Genomic DNA, 23,459 nt, shown 5'->3' on the forward strand with positions numbered 1-23,459 from the left:
AGTTGTTTTACAGGGTCAGTCATAGTAGTATGATGAGGTCCCACCCTCCTCTACTTCCTGGTTCACACTGCTCTGATTGGTGATAGGTGTTGTTGTACCCATAGTAGTGTGATAGTGTTGTACAGGGTCATAGTAGTGTGATAGTTGACCTCCGAGATCGTGACCATTTTCTCAGACATAGTAGTATGATAGGTGTTGTTTTACGGGTCAGTCTAGTGGTGGGGACAGGGAATAGTTATCCATTTTCATTCAGCAGAGAGTTCTCCAACTGTAGGGTAGAAGACATAGGGATAGAGTTTTACAGGGTCAGTCTAGTAGTATGATGAGAGCAGTGTAATGTGTGGTGTCCCTGGAGAAAATTAGGATGAAGTGCTTTGCTCAAGGGCACACCTTGTCTGCTCGGGTATTGAAACCCGCCGCCCCCCCTCTAACCACTAGGCTACCCGCCGCCCCCTCTAACCACTAGGCTACCCGCCGCCCCTCTCTAACCACTAGGCTACCCGCCGCCCCCTCTCTAACCACTAGGCTACCCGCCGCCCCCTCTCTAACCACTAGGCTACCCGCCGCCCCCTCTCTAACCACTAGGCTACCCGCCGCCCCCTCTCTAACCACTAGGCTACCCGCCGCCCCCTCTAACCACTAGGCTACCCGCCGCCCCCTCTCTAACCACTAGGCTACCCGCCGCCCCTCTCTAACCACTAGGCTACCCGCCGCCCCTCTCTAACCACTAGGCTACCCGCCGCCCCCTCTCTAACCACTAGGCTACCCGCCGGCCCTATATAGGGAACAGGGTGCTGGCCCAACGCTCTAACCACTAGGCTACCCGCCGCCCCCCTCTAACCGCTCGGGCTACCCGCCGCCCCCCTCTAACCGCTCGGGCTACCCGCCGCCCCTATATAGGGAATAGGGTGCCATTGGGCCTCAGGCTGGGCAGTGAGTCAGCCAGCAGTCTCCTGTTATACTACTGCATTATTCATAGGAGATAAAGAGCATCAGGAAGCACACGGTAACAAGACCACCTCTCCCTCCACATACTACCAAGGAGAACTACAAGTACCAAGACCACCTCTCCCTCCACATACTACCAAGGAGAACTACAAGTACCAAGACCACCTCTCCCTCCACATACTACCAAGGAGAACTACAAGTACCAAGACCACCTCTCCTCCACATACTACCAAGGAGAACTACAAGTACCAAGACCACCTCTCCCTCCACATACTACCAAGAGAACTACAAGTACCAAGACCACCTCTCCCTCCACATACTACCAAGAGAACTACAAGTACCAAGACCACCTCTCCCTCCACATACTACCAAGAGAACTACAAGTACCAAGACCACCTCTCCCTCCACAAACTACCAAGAGAACTACAAGTACCAAGACCACCTCTCCCTCCACAAACTACCAAGAGAACTACAAGTACCAAGACCACCTCTCCCTCCACAAACTACCAAGGATAACTACAAGTACCAAGACCACACACACCTCTCCCTCCACATACTACCAAGTACCAAGGAGAACTACAAGTACCAAGACCACCTCTCCCTTCATACTACCATACTACCAAGTACCAAGACCAACTACATACTACCAAGTACCAAGGAGAACTACAAGTACCAAGACCACTCTCCCTCCACAAACTACCAAGGAGAACTACAAGTACCAAGACCACACACACCTCTCCACATACTATCAGGGAGAACTACAAGTACCAAGACCACACATTGAAGGGAGGCCCTCCACATACTTTAGATACACAGACAGTGAACACGTCTCCATCCAATCACAAGAGATGTAGTGTACCAAGACTGTTGCACACCTGCAGAACAACTGAATCATGGAAACACTGTACAAATGAATTGGGGGCATTAGTCACAGAGACAGAGACAGAGACACGGGGGGACAGAGACAAGAGATGAGACGGGGGGGGACACTAATGCCCCCTTCATTTGTACACCAGAGAAACAACTGAATAATGCTGGGGGGACAAAGAGAGGGGGCATTAGAGAGACGGGGGGACGAGAGAGAGGGGGCAAGGACAGAGAGAGAGACGGGGGGGGGGACAAAGAGAGACGGGGGGGGGGACAGAGACAGAGACGGAGAGACGGGGGGACAGAGAGAGAGACGGGGGGGGGGGACAAAGAGAGACGGGGGGGGGACAAAGAGAGACGGGGGGGACAGAGAGAGACAAAGAGAGGGGGGGACAAAGAGAGGACAAAGAGGGGGGGGACAGAGAGACAAAGAGGAGGGGGGGGGACAAAGAGAGACGGGGGGGGACAAAGAGAGACGGGGGGACGGACGGGGGGGGACAAGAGAGAGACGGGGGGGGGACAAAGAGAGAGACGGAGGGGGGGACAGAGAGAGACGGAGGGGGGACAGAGAGAGACGGAGGGGGGACAGAGAGACGGAGGGGGGGACAGAGAGAGACGGAGGGGGGGGACAGACGGGGGGGAAAGAGAGACGGGGGGAAAGGAGGGGGGGACAGAGAGAGAGGGGGGGGACAGAGAGAGACGGGGGGGACAGAGAGAGACGGAGGGGGGACAAAGAGAGACGGGGGGGGGACAGAGAGACGGGGGGAAAGGAGACGGGGGGGGAAGGAGAGGGGGGAAAGAGAGGAGACGGGGGGGGAAAGAGAGACGGACGGAGGGGGACAGAGAGAGACGGAGGGGGACAGAGAGACGGGGGGGGACGGACGGGGGGACAGAGAGACGGGGGGGGACAGAGAGAGACGGAGGGGGACAGAGAGAGACAGAGGGGGACAGCGAGACGGAGGGGGACAGAGAGAGACGGAGGGGGACAGAGAGAGACGGAGGCATTCCTCACATTGTAGTGCCTGGGTAGTGAGGACACTCTGGAGGACTTGGCTCCAAACGGCCGGGGGGTGAAGCCGGCAGAGAGGCAGGACGAAGAGCCCTCAGACCGACGGTATCCCCTGGGGAGAGAGGCAGAGACCCTTCCTCTTCCTCCCGGAGCCCTGGAGCTGTACCTGTAGAAGGGAAGCTCCTGCTGCTGGGGAGCTGAGACATGACCCGGGGCTCCCACCGAGGTCAGGGACTCTACAGTAGAGAGGAGGGCGTGGTCTGGGATCTCCATGGAGACAGAGGGGCTGCCAGTACCGCTGGTTCGGTTAGAGCCGGTACCGTTCACCGGGTCAGAGGTCGTTAGACAAGAACTGGTACCAGTAGTAATACTGGAGCTAGATCCAGGGAGGGTCGTCGGGATCCCGTTTGAGAGCAAGGAGACGTTGTGGTCTCGTCCAGTGGAGATGAAGAGCGCTGGGCTAGAGACGGTCTGGGCCTGGGAGGAGACGGTCTGGGCCTGGGAGGAGACGGTCTGGGCCTGGGAGGAGACGGGGGAGGCAGAGTTGGGGAAAGTGGCTGATCCTCCAGCTCCGTCTGGCTCCACCGGTGTGTGACTCCTCCCCCCTAGGACGAGGGGCTCTGATTGGGGCACGGCTCCGGGTCCCTGGAGGGGCACGCTGGGGGCGGTGAAGGGTTCCGACGCTCCGGGGCTGTAGGGTGACTCTACGGAGGAGCTGAGGGCCAGCGGAGCTCTGGTGTGGGGTCGGAGCTCCAGGGACCCCTCACTTACCGAGGTGGGGGCTCTGGTGTGGGGTCGGAGCACCAGGGAACCCTCCTTGACCGAGGTGTGGGGTCGGAGCACCAGGGAACCCTCCTTGACCGAGGTGGACGGAGAGACCTTGAGGCCATTGCTGCATAGAGACTCCTCATCCTCTTCCCTGTGATACCAGATGAAGAGAGGAGAGGAAACATGAATAGTGATGATCATGTCACAGCAAATGGGCAGGCAGGCATCCACACTACTCTAAAGTTATTCAAGTCAGTCTTCCATGTCCGTCTCCTTACCTGTCCTCTTGCAGACTCTTGAATGTCCCGACCCCGGCGTTGGCCATCAGGACGATGTTGTCCCTCTCCTGCATCTTCCTCCGCAGATCACAGTTAGACCTGTGTCGCCGGAGCTTCCACTTGGTCAGGTCCTGACAGGAGGTGGGGGGGGACACACTTAAAACAAGATGAATCACGACAGAGACAAGAACTGCTGTTGAATTCATTTGTAACGGCAACAATTAACCCAGTGAAGACCTCTAGTGGTTTTTAAACACTTTAAGAGGTCAGGGTGGTTATACTGGTCAGGATGGGACAGGTGAGTGGTTATACTGGTCAGGATGGGACAGGTGAGGTCATGGATGCCTGTGTGTGGACTCACGTTGTGCCACTTGGCCTCACTATCGTGGACCCGGGCTCTGACCATCTGCAGCTGGTCTTGGCTCACGGCGCTGGGGCTCAGCTCCATGCCACCCTCAGAAACCTGGCGCACCACTTGCGTAGGCGACGGGAACCGCCTGATGTCATTCAACGATTTGCTCCTGTTGTTGTGAAGAGAGCAAAGGAGACAAGAGGGAGAAGTGAAAGACGAGCGAGAGAGAACACTGCAGATTGTAATATACTATGAAATCCTGATCATCATTGTCCAACATTCTGCCAAGCCAGCAGACTGCGCCAAACCAAGCCAACGCCAAACCAAACCAAGCCAAGCCGGCGCCAAACCAAGCCGGCGCCAAACCAAGCCAGCAGACTGAGCCAAACCAAGCCAAGCCAGGCGCCAAACCAAGCCAACGCCAAAACAAACCAAGCCAAGACTGCGCCAAGCCAAACCAACGCCAAGCCAAGCCAAGCCAAGCCGGCGCCAAGCCAAGCCAAGCCGGCAGACTGCGCCAAACCAAGCCAGCAGACTGCGCCAAACCAAGCCAGCGCCAAACCAAGCCAGCAGACTGCGCCAAACCAAGCCAGCACCAAACCAAGCCAGCAGACTGCGCTAAACCCAGTGGTATAAAGTACTTAACTAAAAGTACTTTAAAGGACTACTTCAGTCGTATCTGTTCTTTACGGTTTTTGTTTTTTACAACTTATACTTTCCAACATAGTTTAAAAAGCGGATGTACTTCATTCTATATGTTTTACCAGAGACAAAAGTACACGTTACATATTGAATGCTTGGCAGGATAAGAAAATGGTCCAACTCATGTTTTTGTATTTAACTAAGTCCGTTAAAGATCAAATTATTTTTCAATATGATGGCCAATACACCGGCCAAACCCGGATGACGCTGGGCCAAATGCGTCGCCCTGTGGGACTCCCAATCATGGCCGGTTGTGATCCAGCCTGGATTCGAACCAGGGCGTCTGTAGTGACGCCTCAAGCACTGAGATGCAGTGCCTTATAACCGCTACGCCACTCAGGAGCCCAAAAAGAAAACATCCCTGGTCATCCCTAACTGCCTCTGACCTGGAGAACTCACTGAACACAAATGCTTCATTTGTAAATGTCTGAGTGTTGGACTGTGCCACTGGCTACCGGTAAATGTAAAACATAATAATAAATAATAATAGCAGTCTGGTTTGCTTAAACATAAGGAACTTGTACACAGGTATCAAAAGTATTTCAAACCAAATATTTCAACTCCAGTACTATCTTACTTGATTACTTTCACTTGAGTCGTTTTCAATTAAGTTCTTCAGTTTTACTCAAGTATGACAGGTAATTAATCCAGCAGGGGCGCTAAAGCCAAGCAGGGTGGGGGCACCATAGAGCCAAGCGAGCCCAGGTGGGGAGGGGCGCTAAAGCCCAGCGGGGGGGGGGGGCATAGAGCCAAGCGAGCCCAGCTGGGGGAGGGCGGCTAAAGCCCAGCGGGGTGGGGGCGCCATAGAGCCAAGCGAGCCCAGGTGGGGAGGGGCGCGCTAAAGCCCAGCGGGGTGGGGCGCCATAGAGCCAAGCGAGCCCAGGTGGGGAGGGGCGCGCTAAAGCCCAGCGGGGTGGGTGGAAGCCATAGAGCCAAGCGAGCCCAGGTGGGGAGAGCCAAGCGAGCCCAGGTGGGGTGGGGGCGCTAAAGCCCAGCGGGGTGGGGGCGCCATAGAGCCAAGCGCTGTTAACTCACCATATCCATCCTGGGTTTACCTCCAAGTTTCTACAGGAACCAGAGAAAGACCAGACCACTGTACACTCGGATACATGCCATTTAGCAGAGAAAGACAAGACCACTGTACACTCAGATACATGCCATTTAGCAGATCCATTTATTCAAATCACCTCACTTTTTATTTAACCAGGTAGGCTAGTTGAGAACAAGTTCTCATTTGCAACCTAGTCAAGATAAAGCAAAGCAGTTCAACAAATACAGAGTTACACATGGAGTAAACATACAATAGTAATCTATAATAATTGATGCTTATTATTTTTTTCCTTCCTCCCCAGTACTGGTGACACCAGGGGTAACTGAACCCACAGCCCTGGTGTTGCCGTACTGAACCCACTGAACCCACAGCCCTGGTGTTGCCGTACTGAACCCACAGCCCTGGTGTTGCCGTACTGAACCCACAACTGAACCCACAGCCCTGGTGTTGCCGTACTGAACCCACAGCCCTGGTGTTGCCGTACTGAACCCACAGCCCTGGTGTTGCCGTACTGAACCCACAGCCCTGGTGTTGCCGTACTGAACCCACAGCCCTGGTGTTGCCGTACTGAACCCACAGCCCTGGTGTTGCCGTACTGAACCCACAGCCCTGGTATTGACAAGTGCCATGGTCTACCAACTGAGTCACACACACAACCATGTAATATACCTGCCCTCTAGAACCCCACTGTAGAAGACCGTAGCAGTGAACACTAGTGTCACCACGATTCCAGGTTCAGTATCCCGATAGCAGATACCATGACAACATCTGCCAAAGTCACTCAATCCAGAGTTCAATATCATTCAAATTCAAATGTAATGTATGCATTAAATCAAGCAATTTGACTTTGGTAACTAAATAAAATACATACAAATATAATTTATTTTAAAAGTAAATCTCCTTGGATACATCTTGATTTACCCAGGTCTAGTCACAATACAGGGGAATAGATATTCGACAGGAGGGTGTGCATTGAGTTACTGAGCTTGTTTTGGCTGATTTCATGAGACGACAGTTTCCCCTTCCATGTAGGACTTATTTTATTGTACTGATCAACATTTGCATTTAAGAAGCATTATATATTTTATGAAAGTGAGACCTATGACCTCATTCACAGAGTCACAGCCTTCAGTAAAGATGATCTTGACTGGGAGACGTGAGGGACTTTTTAGTGACTATCAGCTTTGTAAAATCAGCAATATTTTGAATCATGGTTTGCATATTATAACAGACATTTACATTACATTTACATTTAAGTCATTTGGCAGACGCTCTTATCCAGAGCGACTTACAAATTGGTGAATTCACCTTATGACATCCAGTGGAACAGCCAATTACAGACAAGGTACGGTAGTGAATTGATGTTTCAGCTGTAAGCTAGCAAGGAAAGTGAGCCTACAAAGCTATCGATACCTTACTGCTTTGGAAAGTGTTCGACGAACATAAGTTTCAACATCTCTACACAGCTGTGTTGAATTATTCAAGTGTGTTAACTTCTGTTGCAGGCTCCCAGAGGTTCCTCGGGACAGACTAGCGCTAACAATGAGGAAGTGGAGCAATGCCGGGACTCTCGCTATAAGGGGACATCGGCTGCGCTGATAAGACTTCAGACACATTTGATAGAAATACCGAAAGTAACAAATTCAAGTACCGAACACATTTTTCATGTTCTAGTATTTTTTCCCCCAAACATACTGAAGTTTCAGTATACCGTGCAACACTAGTGAAAGCTCTAGTAACAACAAGGACGGAATCCGAACTATCCCAATTCACACCCGGCCGCGACCGACGTAGATCAGCAAGGACAACGTCCAAACCATTAATATTACACGCGGCCGTGAACGACGCTGAACATTCATCACACTAACGCCAAATATTTTTTTTAAAGACCATGTTTTATTGACCCACTGTTACATTGTTAGTTTGGTACATCACAGTCCAAATCTAAAACCCCATTTCATTTTCTTGGGCACTTTTGACCAGAAGTCATGAATAGGATGCCGTGTGTGGGAGAGAGAGATCATCATAACTCCAACAATACACCTTTGGCATTAAAAACACTTCTCAATAAAGGCTTCATATAAAATGTTAACAGCCTCATCACTTTGGTAGCGCATCTACAAGGCAATATTATTTGCATGATGATTATGGACAAGCATGTAGCTTACATTTTTTTTTTTTTAAACAAAGGACTCCAGTCCTGCCCTTCGCAGTAGATTTTAACGGAAGGCTCGGTCCCTGCCTATATGACAAAGGTGATAAGCTTGTCGCAGGTTGTTTAGAAAGCTATACTTGTCACAGTGACGTGGTTCGGGTGGTATACTGGGGTATTTGGATATAGCCACGGGAATTATTTTTCTCAAATACCGTTAAAACTACTTGAAATTAATACGTTTGAATATTAGATAAAGTAATATACTAATTATTATACTTTAACTAAATACCTGCAGTCAACTTGTACATTGTGTTAGGAGATAGATGGCGTTAGTTCTACCGGTCACAATTGTTCCATTATGAAGCTTACCGATAGTCCCCAGTCATGTGATGTTGAGGCGGGAGCGTTGAGTCTCACTGTTGTGCAGAACGCGCCAGGTGATCTAATTACAGGATGGAATTCACAACTAAATCTCTGCCAGTGATGTAACTTATAACTATTATATTATACGAGGTGTGGGTCTAAAAGACCACGTTCTATGCTAGTACTTAAACATTGCTCAGGGATTCGATCTTGCAACATTTCGGTTACAAGTCCAAGGGTCTAACCACTAGGCAAAGGACTATTTGACCTACTCATTCAAGGGTTTCTTTATTTTTACTATTTTCTACATTAAAGAATAGTGAAAACAAAACTATGAAATAACACATATGGAATCAGTGTCCAAAAAAAAAAAAAGTGTTAAATCAATTATATATTTATATTCTTCAAAGTAGCCACCCTTTGCCTTGATGACAGCTTCGCACTGCTCCTGGCATTCTCTCAACCAGATTCACCTGGAATGCTTTTCCAACAGTCTTGAAGGAATTCCCACATATGAGGAGAACTTGTTGGCTGCTCTTCCGTTAACTCTACGGTCCAACTCATCCCAAACCATCTCAAGTGGGTTGAGATCGGGGGATTGTGGAGGCCAGGTCATCTGATGCAGCACTCCATCACTCTCCTTCTTGATCAATTAGGCCTGAAAAGGCCTGGAGGTGTGTTGGGTCATTGTCCTGCTGAAAAACAAATGATAGTCCCACTAAACGATTTTCCGGTCGTGTTCTTTTGGCCCAAGCAAGTCTCTTCTTATTGGTTTCCTTTAGTTGAGGTTTCTTTACAGCAATTCAACCATGAAGGCCTGATTCACGCAGTCTCCTCTGAACAGTTGATGTTGAGATGTGTCTGTTACTTGAACTCTGTGAAGCATTCATTTGGGCTGCAATCTGAGGTGTAGTTAACTCTAATGAACTTATCCTCTGCAGCAGAGGTAGCTCTGGGACTTCCTTTACTGTGGCGGACCTCATGAGAGTCAGTTTCATCACAGAGCATGATGGTTTTTGTGACTGTACTTGAAGAAACGTTCAAAGTTCTTGAAATGTTCCGTATTGGCTGACCTTCGTATCTTGGACTGTCGTTTCTCTTTGCTTATTTGAGCTTTTCGTCATGATATGGACTTGGTCTTTTAGCCCAATTTGGCATCTTCTGTATACCACCCCTACCTTGTCACAACACAACTGATTGGCTCAGATGCATTAAGGAAAGAAATTACACTAATTAACTTAAGGCACAGCTGTTAATTGAAATGCATTCCAGGAGACTACCCCATAAAACTGGTTGAGAGAATGCCAAGAGTGTAAAGCTGTCAAGGCAATGGGTGGCTACTTTGAAGAACCACAAATATATTTTAAATTGGTTTAACACTTTGCTTACTACATGATTCCATGTGTTATTTCATCGTTTGTCTTAACTATTATTATACAATATAACAAATAGTAAAAATAAAAACCCTTGAATGAGTAGGTGTCCAAACCTTTGGCTGGTACTACATATCTAATATCTAATGACTTTATTCTTGCTGCGTAACGACTGTAAAATAATTAAGACAAACTGTAGAAAGTACACAAGCGAAAGCTGTAAATAAGAGGTTTTTTATCCTCCAAAAGGGGTTATTATTATTTTTAAGTTTTAAAATAAAGTTAAACGTCTAAAATGTATTAAATGCTCTGGTTAGCTAATTTAGTAGTTAGTTAGCTACCTAGCTAAGTGGTTAGCTAATTTAATAGCTAGTTAGCTACCTGGCTAAGTGGTTAGCTTCTTCCAAAAATCAAGCTTTGCATGATAACAGATAATCCCCTCCTAGATCAAGATCCTTGCAGTCTACTATATTTGCTTTGTGCGTGCAGCAAAGTGAGAAGCATTTTTTGAATTACTTGTAGAACTTCAATAGTTGGGATGTCTGTCCAGCAAATAGATTAAGTCTGAGACAAAAACAATGTTTGCAATGCGTCCGTTAGCATTCTCTATGGGATTTTACATGTAGTTGTTAGCATTGCTAACCTTCGGATTACAGAGGCTCAGTGGAGTTTGAAAATGGCAGCCCTTGTGTTCAGTGCCAGTATTACTGAATATCTCAGGATGGATCAAGGTCGGTATGAAGACATGACAATCTGGATACCATACAAGCCTAGTTTAAAATCTACTCCTTTGGAAATAGTTCATTTTCAGTTGCACAGAGCACTGAACTGGGATACAGGGGTGAAGGTGCAGTCGGGATGGGGGCGGCTGGAGGGAGGGAGGGAGGGGCTGGCTGGAGGGAGGGGAGGGGGCGGCTGGAGGGAGGGAGGGGGCGGCTGGAGGGAGGGGGCGGCTGGAGGGAGGGAGGGCGGCTGGAGGGGGGGGGAGGGGGGCGGCTGGAGGGAGGGGGCGGCTGGAGGGGGAGGGGGGAGGGGGCGGCTGGAGGGAGGGAGGGGGCGGCTGGAGGGAGGGAGGGCGGCTGGAGGGAGGGAGGGGGCGGCTGGAGGGAGGGGGAGGGGGGCGGCTGGAGGGAGGGAGGGGGGGCGGCTGGAGGGAGGGGAGGGGGGCGGCTGGAGGGAGGGGAGGGGGCGGCTGGAGGGAGGGGGAGGGCGGCTGGAGGGAGGGGAGGGCGGCTGGAGGGAGGGGAGGGGGCGGCTGGCGGGAGGGGAGGGGGGGGGGCTGGAGGGGGGAGGGCGGCGGGAGGGGCGGGGGGGAGGGGGCGGCTGGAGGGAGGGGGGCGGCTGGAGGGAGGGAGGGCGGCGGGAGGGGGCGGCTGGAGGGAGGGGGCGGCTGGAGGGAGGGGAGGGGGCTGGAGGGAGGGGGGCGGCTGGAGGGAGGGAGGGGGCGGCTGGAGGGAGGGAGCTGGAGGGAGGGAGGGCGGCTGGAGGGAGGGAGGGCGGCTGGAGGGAGGGGGCGGCTGGAGGGAGGGAGGGAGGGAGGGGGCGGCTGGAGGGAGGGGGGAGGGAGGGAGGGGGCGGCTGGAGGGAGGGAGGGAGGGAGGGGGCGGCTGGAGGGAGGGGGCGGCTGGAGGGAGGGAGGGGGCGGCTGGAGGGAGGGAGGGAGGGAGGGCGGCTGGAGGGAGGGAGGGCGGCGGCTGGAGGGAGGGAGGGAGCGGAGGGAGGGAGGGAGGGAGGGGGCGGCTGGAGGGAGGGAGGGGGGAGGGAGGGGGCGGCTGGAGGGAGGGAGGGAGGGAGGGGGCGGCTGGAGGGAGGGAGGGAGGGCGGGGAGGGAGGGAGGGCGGCTGGAGGGAGGGAGGGCGGCTGGAGGGAGGGAGGCGGCTGGAGGGAGGAGGGCGGCTGGAGGGAGGGAGGGCGGCTGGAGGGAGGGAGGGAGGGAGGGGGGCGGCTGGAGGGAGGGAGGGCGGCTGGAGGGAGGGAGGGCGGCTGGAGGGAGGGGGAGGGCGGCTGGAGGGAGGGAGGGGGCTGGAGGGAGGGAGGGGCGGCTGGAGGGAGGGGGCGGCTGGAGGGAGGGGAGGGGGCGGCTGGAGGGAGGGGAGGGGGCGGCTGGAGGGAGGGAGGGAGGGGGGCGGCTGGAGGGAGGGAGGGGGGGGCGGCTGGAGGGAGGGAGGGGGAGGGAGGGGGGCTCCTGGAGGGAGGGAGGGCGGGGAGGGAGGGAGGGAGGGGAGGGCGGCTGGAGGGAGGGGGGGCGGCTGGAGGGAGGGAGGGGGCGGCTGGAGGGAGGGAGGGGGCGGCTGGAGGGAGGGAGGGGGGCGGCTGGAGGGAGGGAGGGGGCGGCTGGAGGGAGGGAGGGGGCGGCTGGAGGGAGGGAGGGGGCGGCTGGAGGGAGGGAGGGGGCGGCTGGAGGGAGGGAGGGAGGGGGCGGCTGGAGGGAGGGAGGGGGCGGCTGGAGGGAGGGGGAGGGAGGGGGCGGCTGGAGGGAGGGAGGGAGGGGGCGGCTGGAGGGAGGGAGGGAGGGAGGAGGGGGCTGGAGGGAGGGAGGGAGGGAGGAGGGGGCTGGAGGGAGGGAGGGGAGGGAGGGAGGGGAGGGGGGGCTGGAGGGAGGGAGGGAGGGAGGAGGGGGCTGGAGGGAGGGAGGGAGGGAAGGGGTGGCTGGAGGGAGGGAGGGAGGGAGGGGGCGGCTGGAGGTAGGGAGGGAGGGAGGGGGCGGCTGGAGGGAGGGAGGGAGGGGGCGCAGACAAGACAGGAACAACGAGCCAGGGAGTGATGTCACAGCTTGAATCATCCTGAGGAACCTGTGGTCTTTCGGCTACAACCAGGAGAGAAGAGGGGAAGGAGAGAGAAGGAAAGGGATGAAACTCAGGAACAGAGGAGATCAACAGAAAGGAACACAGGAAGTTGCACCCAAACAAAAATTCCTAAACGTTGAGAGAATGAAGTGACATGGTGAAAAGCAGAGCAAAGAGTTGATGTAAAAGTTTGGGGATTTACACGTCGAGGCTTTTAATGATTAGCATTGAGGTCTTCATTCTGGTTCTCTCACAAGAGTTGAAAACCAAACGTCAACGTCAAGCATTATCCAAACCCAGCCATGGCACAAAACCCACATCTACCTGTACCAGGGTTAGGGATAGAGTCAGGATTAGTCAAACCCAGTTCCTGTACCAGGGTTAGGGATAGAGTCAGGATTATCAAAACCCCAGTCCCTGTACCAGGGTTAGGGGTAGAGTCAGGATTAGTCAAACCCAGTTCCTGTACCAGGGTTAGGGATAGAGTCAGGATTAGTCAAACCCAGTCATGACCCAGTCCCTGTACCAGGGTTAGGGGTAGAGTCAGGATTAGTCAAACCCAGTTCCTGTACCAGGGTTAGGGGTAGAGTCAGGATTAGTCAAACCCAGTTCCTGTACCAGGGTTAGGGGTAGAGTCAGGATTAGTCAAACCCAGTTCCTGTACCAGGGTTAGGGGTAGAGTCAGGATTAGTCAAACCCAGTCCCTGTACCAGGGTTAGGGATAGAGTCAGGATTAGTCAAACCCAGTTCCTGTACCAGGGTTAGGGATAGAGTCAGGATTAGTCAAACCCAGTCATGACCCAGTCCCTGTACCAGGGTTAGGGGTAGAGTCAGGATTAGTCAAACCCAGTCAAACCCAGTTCCTGTACCAGGGTTAGGGATAGAGTCAGGATTAGTCAAACCCAGTCAAACCCAGTTCCTGACCCAGTCCCTGTACCAGGGTTAGGGATAGAGTCAGGATTAGTCAAACCCAGTTCCTGTACCAGGGTTAGGGATAGAGTCAGGATTAGTCAAACCCAGTTCCTGTACCAGGGTTAGAGATAGAGTCAGGATTAGTCAAACCCAGTTCCTGTACCAGGGTTAGGGATAGAGTCAGGATTAGTCAAACCCAGTCCCTGTACCAGGGTTAGGGATAGAGTCAGGATTAGTCAAACCCAGTTCCACATCCCAGGGTTAGGGGACAGATCAGACCTGAATCTGTACATCTTGTGGTACCAGGGTCTCCTCTGAGAGCCCAGCCTGATGGTCATGACCCAGTTCCTCCTACCGGGAGTTAGCGGGGCAGAGTCGGTTGTAGCCAGGGTTGTACCAGGGTCTGGTGGAGAGTCAGGATTAGTTCCAAACCCAGTTCCTGTCAGGGTTAGGGGTAGAGTCAGGATTAGTCAAACCCAGTTCCTGTCCAGGGAGGATCTTCATCGATTAGTCAAACCCACCTCTAGAAGAGGTTGGGGGGATAGAGTCAGGTTAGAGGACACGGGTGTTAACAGTGGAGTCAGGATTAGTCAAACCCAGTCCCTGTACCAGGGTTAGGCCGGGACAGAGGTCCGTGTTAACAGTGGACATTGCCAGTACAAAACACAGTGAGTCCCTTACCAGGGTTCGGGTAGAGTCAGGAGCACCAGTCCCTGTACCAGGGTTGCTGGATAGAGTCAGGATTAGTCAAACCCAGCCACATCCCTCTGTAAGGGGACAGATCCAGACCTGAATCTGTCACATCTTGGGTACCAGGGTAGAGTCTGAGAGCCCAGCCTGACAGTTCAACACTGCATACCTCATCGGTTGAGTCCAACGCGGGGCAGTAGCTGGCTTGATAGCCAGGGTTGGAGGCTCTGGTGGAGGGCTAGTTCCAACCGCCATGCTAGTTGTTTCAGATCATCTTCTGACAGGACCAGGATCCATGCTAGTTGTTTCCTCAGAGTCGTTAGCACACAGGACCATCATGCTAGTTGTTTCATCGATGGAGCGTGATCCACCAGGAGAAGGGGTGGGGGTGATGGAAGACTGGGGGGACCGTGGAACGGGTTGGGAGGGAACGGAGACACTGCAGTTGTTTCTGCTGTTGAACCAGATGACAGGACCGGGACATGTAGTTGTTAACAGTAGACATTGCGTGATGACAAAACACAGTGAGTCCCTTCAGCTAGTTGTTTCAGTAAAGAGTTAGCGTGATGACAGGACCAACGCTGTGGATCTGCTGCAGAGCAGTCTGTGTTATAGTAGCCGTCAACACTCTGAGACAGGACCATAGGCTCATGCTAAAGTTGTCACAAGCACCCGGGGTTAGCGTGATGACAGGACCGGCCTCATGCAGTTCAACACTACATACCCATGATGACAGGACCAGGCCACATGCTAGTTGTTTCAGTAGCTGTTAGCTTGATGACAGGACCAGGCCTCATGCTAGTTGTTTCAGTAGCCGTTAGCGTGATGACAGGACCAGGCCTCATGCTAGTTGTTTCAGTAGCCGTTAGCGTGATGACAGGACCAGCCTCATGCTAGTCTGGCCTCATGCTAGTTGTTTCAGTAGCCGTTAGCGTGATGACAGGACCGGCCTCATGCTAGTTGTTTCAGTAGCCGTTAGCGTGATGACAGGACCAGGCTCATGCTAGTTGTTTCAGTAGCCATTAGCGTGATGACAGGACCAGGCCTCATGCTAGTTGTATTCAGTAGCCGTTGACACGTGATGACAGGACCAGTATTTCAGTAGCCGTTACACGTGATGACAGGACCAGGCTCATGCTAGTTGTTTCAGTAGCCACAAGCGTGATGACAGGACACGTTGACACCTACACCACCACCACCTGTTTACAGTAGCACGTTGACACCTATGACAGGACCGGCCTACATGCTAGTTGTTGACACCTACACCACCACCACCTGTACTACATCAGCTTGACACCTACACCACCACCACCTGGCCTACATGCTAGTTGTTTCACCAGACCTGTATTACATTAGCTGACACCTACACCACCACCACCTGACAGGACCAGGCCTCAAGCTAGTTGTTTACATAGCCGTTAGCGTTGACAATACACCAACCCTGTATTACAAGCCATTGACACCTACACGAACGACCACCTGTCTGTCATGACCTGGGAGAGAACACCACGGCCTGTATCTTACATCAACGCTGACACCTACAGGCGAGCCTGTATTACATCTGTCCGTTGACACCTACACCACGACCCCTGTATTACATCAGCACGTGTTGACACCTACACCAACCACCTGTACTACATGGATGGTGACAGGGGACACCACCGACCGCCTGTATTACATCAGCACGTTGACACCTACACCACGACCACCTGTATTACAGGCACGTTGACACCTACACCACGACCGCCTGTAGCTACATCAGCACGTTGACACCTACACCACACCACCTGTACTACATCAGCACGTTGACACCTACACCAACCACCTGTATTACATCAGCACGTTTTTGACACCTACAGTCGACCTGTATTACATCAGCACGTTGACACCTACACCACCACCTGTATTACATCAGCACGTTGACACCTACACCACCACCACCTGTACTACATCAGCACGTTGACACCTACACCACCACCACCTGTACTACATCAGCACGTTGACACCTACACCACCTGTATTACATCAGCACGTTGACACCTACACCACCTGTATTACATCAGCACGTTGACACCTACACCACCTGTACTACATCAGCACGTTGACACCTACACCACCTGTATTACATCAGCACGTTGACACCTACACCACGGAGCTGAATAGAAACCTCCACACCATGCAAATTCAACTAGCAGAAAACTAAAACGTGACACTCAAGTAAAGCAACCCAACTAAACGAAGAGCAACAATTATTCTTTAAAACCGGCGGATAGGTATGACATCACAGTACCTGGTGAGGGGGCTCGGGAGGCAGCCCTTAATTCGCTTTTCCTCACACTTCTTCCTCTGGAAGGGTGCGTTGCCCCAGTTCCTCAGTCCCGATTCTCTGCCCTCCGCCGCCTTCATCCTAAATGAGTTCTCTGCCTCCAAGTCACTGCTGGAGTCTGGAGAGGGGGGAGAGAGAGGGGAGGGAGAGCAGCTCACAGACCAGTAGGAGTCCAACAAGAGAAAGGCAACCAACCTAGACAGCCAAAGAGAAGGTAACGAACCTAGTCTGTAGTAGTGCACTGCGTAGGGAATAGGTTTCTATAGTGCCCTACATAGGGAATAGGGCTCTAGTCTATAGTAGTGCACTGCGTAGGGAATAGGTTTCTATAGTGCCCTAGATAGGGAATAGGGCTCTAGTCTATAGTAGTGCACTACGTAGGGAATAGGGTTTGCACTACGTAGGGAATAGGGCTCTAGTCTATAGTAGTGCCCTACATAGGGAATAGGGCTCTAGTCTATAGTAGTGCACTACATAGGGAATAGGGCTTAGTCTAGTAGTGCACTAGATAGGGAATAGGGCTCTAGTCTGTAGTAGTGCACTACGTAGGGAATAGGGCTCTAGTCTATAGTAGTGCCCTACATAGGGAATAGGGCTCTAGTCTATAGTAGTGCACTACGTAGGGAATAGGGCTCTAGTCTATAGTAGTGCACTACGTAGGGAATAGGGCTCTAGTCTATAGTAGTGCCCTACATAGGGAATAGGGCTCTAGTCTATAGTAGTGCCCTACATAGGGAATAGGGCTCTAGTAGTGCACTGCGTAGGGAATAGGGTAGTCTATAGTAGTGCCCCATAGGGAATGGGCCAGTCTATAGTAGTGCCCTACATAGGGAATAGGGCCTAGTCTATAGTAGTGCCCAGGCATGAGAATGCCCAGTTATCAGACCCGTGTGGAACCAGATGGAATGTCTAGTCTATAGTACTGCGAGGGAAGAGGGCTGGCAGGACACCTCTGGGGGCATGAGGCCCATTAAGGTTGTGGAAGCAGATGGAATGTCCTCTCTGGGAGCGCTGGCAGGACAGGGGGCAGGGAAAGGTTGTGGCCGTAAGCACGTCCTTCTCTGGGAAGACAGGGGCAGGACAGGGGGCAGGGAAAGGTTGTGGCCGTAAAGCACGTCCTTCTCTGGTAAGACAGGGGGCAGGTAAAGGTTGTGGCCGTAAGCACGTCCTTCTCTGGGAAGACAGGGGGCAGGGAAAGGTTGTGGCCGGGGCGTCCTTCTCTGGTAAGACAAGGTAAAGGTTGTGGCCGTAAAGCACGTCCTTCTCTGGGAAGTATTTTCGTATATCGACCGCAAACTCCCCACATCCTGCGTTGACCGTATTCTGACTAAATATTACCAGCCAACGCTGTCGACTACAACAACATATTCCAGTCGTTACCTTCGCTGCCGGCCCTCAGGATGGAGTCAGAGATACAGCTGAGGGTACGGGACTCCGCCGAGTCAAAGCTCAGGGCCGAGTTAAGGCTCTCTACGGAGTCCTCTCTGCTGTAGCCGGGTGTCTGGGACCGGGTTAGAGGCAGCAGCTCATCATCCCTCTCTGGGTAGATCACATCACTGTCGTCCCTGTCTGTTACACTGCCTCTGGGGGTTTCTTCTAGAGCCTGGGACACACAGGGGACACACAGGGGACACACGGGAAGAAACATTTATTTAACTTAGAGTTTGAATTTGCACGTTTATAAAATGGTTCAGTTGTACAGGGCAAAGTACATGTATTAGCCCCAGGTCTGGGGTACAGACAGGAGCAGTACCATAGAGAGATAAACCCACAACATAGAGCTAAGCGGTCCCTAGAAGGCCTTGAGGTTGAGGTGAGGGTTAAGGTGATGGAGCGGGTTACCTTGGACAGAGCGATGCCCAGTAGTCCCTCGAATGCTTTGAGGTTGAGCTGAGGGCCAGAGTAGAAGGGATCCGCCTGGGCCTTCCGACCCAGCCAGTAGATGGTGATTAGAACCTGGAGGAGAGATCACTGCTTTGGGCGGGAACATCATCTTTCATCATTATGTAGAGGACAGGCCGCTCCCCGTCACGACGTAGACTAGAGAACAGTCGCAGCAGGGCCGCTCCCCGTCACGACGTAGACTAGAGAACAGTCGCAGCAGGGCCGCTCCCCGTCACGACTGAGACTAGAGAACAGTCGCAGCAGGGCAGCTCCCCGTCACGACGTAGACTAGAGAACAGTCGCAGCAGGGCCGCTCCCCGTCACGACTGAGACTAGAGAACAGTCGCAGCAGGGCAGCTCCCCGTCACGGCGTAGACTAGAACAGTCGCAGCAGGGCCGCTCCCGTCACGACGTAGACTAGAGGACAGTCGCAGCAGGGCCGCTCCCGTCACGACGTAGACTAGAACAGTCGCAGCAGGGCCGCTCCCGTCACGACGTAGACTAGAGAACAGTCGCAGCAGGGCCGCTCCCCGTCACGACGTAGACTAGAGAACAGTCGCAGCAGGGCCGCTCCCGTCACGACGTAGACTAGAGAACAGTCGCAGCAGGGCCGCTCCCCGTCACGACGTAGACTAGAGAACAGTCGCAGCAGGGCAGCTCCCCGTCACGACGTAGACTAGAGAACAGTCGCAGCAGGGCCGCTCCCCGTCACGACGTAGACTAGAACAGTCGCAGCAGGGCCGCTCCCCGTCACGACGTAGACTAGAACAGTCGCAGCAGGGCCGCTCCCCGTCACGACGTAGACTAGAACACAGTCGCAGCAGGGCCGCTCCCCGTCACGACGTAGACTAGAGAACAGTCGCAGCAGGGCCGCTCCCCGTCACGACGTAGACTAGAGAACAGTCGCAGCAGGGCCGCTCCCCGTCGCGACGTAGACTAGAGGACAGTCGCAGCAGGGCCGCTCCCCGTCGCGACGTAGACTAGAGAACAGTCGCAGCAGGGCCGCTCCCCGTCACGACGTAGACTAGAGAACAGTCGCAGCAGGGCCGCTCCCCGTCACGACGTAGACTAGAGAACAGTCGCAGCAGGGCCGCTCCCGTCACGACGTAGACTAGAGAACAGTCGCAGCAGGGCCGCTCCCAGTCACGACGTAGACTAGAGAACAGTCGCAGCAGGGCCGCTCCCGTCACGACGTAGACTAGAGAACAGTCGCAGCAGGGCCGCTCCCCGTCACGACGTAGACTAGAGAACAGTCGCAGCAGGGCAGCTCCCCGTCACGACGTAGACTAGAGAACTGTCGCAGCAGGGCCGCTCCCCGTCACGACGTAGACTAGAACAGCCGCAGCAGGGCCGCTCCCCGTCACGACGTAGACTAGAGAACAGCCGCAGCAGGGCCGCTCCCCGTCACGACGTAGACTAAACAGTCGCAGCAGGGCAGCTCCCCGTCGCGACGTAGACTAGAGAACAGTCGCAGTGAGAGATTCTGCGATGGGAATTATGACAGTTCCAAGTCACAGCTCAACACAAACAATCCAAGTACAAAATCCACTTACGTTTCTCAGCCTCCTTTTGCTCTCTGCACACCTGAGAAGAACATGAGATCTCTTAGTCCGAGCAAAGACACACTGACGTTTACCCATGGCTCCTCACTAACAAAAGGTGATCTATTATGGACAGTCTATAAAATATTATTCTGTTTAAACAGTCACTCTGATAGGACTCATGTGAAACACCATACTGTGGACTGCTCATCCAGCCACGTGATTTAGCTGCCAAGTCAAAACAGACAACCCACTATCAACACCATACAATCAGTGATACCACAGAGCTGTATAACCCGATATACACAGCCACAGGCCAGTGTGCGCAGCGTGTCATTGGTGAGTCCAGTCCGTGTACCCTAACGTTCCAACCAATGAGACGCTGGCCAAGAAATACATTAAACACAGTCTATACGTCTAACATCACTATAAGTCCAGCAGCTGGGGATGAAAACCCATATTAAATCCTCCACTTGCATTTGATTTGTTCTACAAATAATAATAATATATAGACCAAATAAGAGGCGTTTTACCTGAGTGTAGCGCGTGTGGACAGGTCTTGCAGGTCTCCAGGATGAAACAGCTGAGCCTCGTGTAGACCGAGTGTACCACACGCTCTCAGAAACACATTCACATTGTCCTGGAGGGGGAGGGGCCAGAGAGGGGAGGGGCCAGAGAGGGGAGGGGCCAGACAGGGGAGGGGCCAGACAGAACAATCAGAAGGCTTGGCCTAAGGATGATCATATGACTGGTGGGAGGAGTCTCTTAATAGCTTTCCAGGATCCTTTCCAAACAAGTGGAACCAAATGTGTTGACCAGCCCCCCACCCAGCTCAACCGCCCCCACCCAGCTCGACCCGCCCCCCACCCAGCTCGACCGCCCCCACCCAGCTCGACCTGCCCCCCACCCAGCTCGACCGCCCCCACCCAGCTCGACCGCCCCCACCCAGCTCGACCGCCCCCACCCAGCTCGACCGCCCCCCACCCAGCTCGACCTGCCCCCCACCCAGCTCAACCGCCCCCCACCCAGCTCAACCGCCCCCCACCCAGCTCGACCTGCCCCCACCCAGCTCGACCGCCCCCACCCAGCTCGACCGCCCCCACCCAGCTCAACCGCCCCCACCCAGCTCAACCGCCCCACCCAGCTCAACCGCCCCCACCTCAGCTCGAACGGCCCCCACCCAGCTCGAACCGCCCCCACCCAGCTCGACCGCCCCCCACCCAGCTCGAACCGCCCCCACCCAGCTCGAACCGCCCCCACCCAGCTCAACCGCCCCCACCCAGCTCGACCGGCCCCCCACCCCGACCCCCCACCCAGCTCAACCGCCCCCACCAGCTCGACCCGCCCCCCACCCAGCTCGAACCGCCCCCACTCAGCTCGACCCCGCCCCCCCCCACCTCAGCTCGACCCGCCCCCCACCCAGCTCGAACCGCCCCCACCCAGCTCGAACCGCCCCCCACCAGCTCAACCGCCCCCACCCAGCTCAACCGCCCCCACTCAGCTCAACCGCCCCCACTCAGCTCAACCGCCCCCACCCAGCTCAACCGCCCACCCAGCTCAACCGCCCCCACTCAGCTCAACCGCCCCCACTCAGCTCAACCGCCCCCACTCAGCTCAACCGCCCCCACTCAGCTCAACCGCCCCCACTCAGCTCAACCGCCCCCACTCAGCTCGAACCGCCCCCACTCAGCTCAACCGCCCCCACTCAGCTCAACCGCCCCCACTCAGCTCGAACCGCCCCCACTCAGCTCAACCGCCCCCCCACTCAGCTCGAACCGCCCCCACCCAGCTCGACCGCCCCCACCCAGCTCGACCGCCCCCCCAGCTCGACCCGCCCCCACCCAGCTCACCCGCCCCCACCCCAGCCCCCACTCGACCCGCCCCCACCCAGCTCGACCCGCCCCCACCCAGCTCGACCCGCCCCCCACCCAGCTCAACCGCCCCCACCCAGCTCAACCCGCCCCACCCAGCTCGAACCGCCCCCACCCAGCTCAACCGCCCCCACCCAGCTCAACCGCCCCCACCCAGCTCAACCGCCCCCACCCAGCTCAACCGCCCCCACCCAGCTCAACCGCCCCCACCCAGCTCAACCGCCCCCACTCAGCTCAACCGCCCCCACTCAGCTCAACCGCCCCCACTCAGCTCAACCGCCCCCACCCAGCTCAACCGCCCCCACCCAGCTCAACCGCCCCCACCCAGCTCAACCGCCCCCACCCAGCTCAACCGCCCCCACCCAGCTCAACCGCCCCCACCCAGCTCAACCGCCCCCACCCAGCTCAACCGCCCCCACCAGCTCAACCGCCCCCACCCAGCTCAACCGCCCCCACCAGCTCAACCGCCCCCACTCAGCTCAACCGCCCCCACTCAGCTCAACCGCCCCCACTCAGCTCAACCGCCCCCCACTCAGCTCAACCGCCCCCCACTCAGCTCAACCGCCCCCACCCAGCTCAACCGCCCCCACCCAGCTCAACCGCCCCCCACCCAGCTCAACCGCCCCCACCCAGCTCAACCGCCCCCACTCAGCTCAACCGCCCCCACTCAGCTCAACCGCCCCCACTCAGCTCAACTGCCCCCACTCAGCTCAACGCCCCCACTCAGCTCGTCACATCACTAGAACCTTAAACAGTTTCAGATCTGCCACACTCAGCAGGAACCAGCGAGCAGGAAACCACAGAGAACGACTTCCTGAAATGCCCGGGTCGTGGAACTACTGTCACCCTGGCAGACGAGAGATCCCTCTGCCTTCTCATATGAAGTGTAGAAGGGCTCCACGCAGGGAACTCACCAGTCCAGCCATTGGAGTAGACAGGGTGTTCACTCTCTTAATGAGGCCTGGTTTCAACCGGTTGATGAGACTGAGGAAGGAGGGACAGAGGGAAGGACGAGTTAGACAGTGTGACCATCGACCACACCTGGACCTGGTACTTAAACCACTAAGGTGTTTATAGAACCACCGCCTATGGGATTCATTCATCACTACTGGCAGAGCAGGACTCCATTCTCCAGATATATACAGACTACAGTTCCCATAATACTCACTGGCAGAGCAGGACTCCATTCTCCAGATATAGACAGACTACAGTTCCCATAATACTCACTGGCAGAGCAGGACTCCATTCTCCAGATATATACAGACTACAGTTCCCATAATACTCACTGGCAGAGCAGGACTCCATTCTCCAGATATATACACTACAGTTCCCATAATACTCCCTGGCAGAGCAGGACTCCATTCTCCAGATATATACACTACAGTTCCCATAATACTCACTGGCAGAGCAGGACTCCATTCTCCAGAGCAGAGCAGGACTTGTTCTCGAATGATTTATTTGTCACTTCCTATAAAACTCCCTGGGAAGAGGAAAGAACACAATACCACTGTCAGCAGGATCCATTCTTAAACTAACAAGCAAACATGCAAGTGTCACTCCATTTTTTTTTCCCATTTACTAAA

At 54.5% G+C, this 23,459-nt stretch overlaps 1 protein-coding gene across 1 annotated transcript; it reads right to left on the reverse strand.

Annotated features, from left to right (window-relative positions):
* Nucleotides 1-235: 235 nt before the first annotated feature.
* Nucleotides 236-23,006, reverse strand: LOC135532859 (LIM and calponin homology domains-containing protein 1-like). The gene is made up of 12 exons (XM_064960290.1): nucleotides 22,986-23,006; nucleotides 22,791-22,860; nucleotides 20,539-20,645; nucleotides 20,018-20,048; nucleotides 18,423-18,536; nucleotides 17,961-18,183; nucleotides 16,545-16,698; nucleotides 5,960-5,989; nucleotides 4,232-4,391; nucleotides 3,871-4,001; nucleotides 2,828-3,743; nucleotides 236-268 (listed from the first exon to the last, which is right to left on the reverse strand). The coding sequence occupies exons 2-12, from the start codon at nucleotides 22,800-22,802 to the stop codon at nucleotides 236-238; spliced, it is 1,911 nt and encodes a 636-aa protein (XP_064816362.1). The 5' UTR covers nucleotides 22,803-22,860; nucleotides 22,986-23,006.
* Between the last annotated feature and the right edge of the window lie 453 nt (nucleotides 23,007-23,459).

Source organism: Oncorhynchus masou, unplaced genomic scaffold (assembly GCF_036934945.1).
Source record: "Oncorhynchus masou masou isolate Uvic2021 unplaced genomic scaffold, UVic_Omas_1.1 unplaced_scaffold_2065, whole genome shotgun sequence".
Taxonomy (NCBI): Eukaryota; Metazoa; Chordata; class Actinopteri; order Salmoniformes; family Salmonidae; genus Oncorhynchus; species Oncorhynchus masou.

Excerpts from the sequence above, each read along its gene's own strand:
- LOC135532859 (XM_064960290.1), bottom strand. Across the intron at positions 3,744-3,870 it reads AAGAGTCTGCAAGAGGACAG|GGAAGAGGATGAGGAGTCTC; the intron begins GTAAGGAGACGG and ends CTGGTATCACAG. Across the intron at positions 269-2,827 it reads CACTACCCAGGCACTACAAT|TTGGAGAACTCTCTGCTGAA; the intron begins GTGAGGAATGCC and ends TCTACCCTACAG.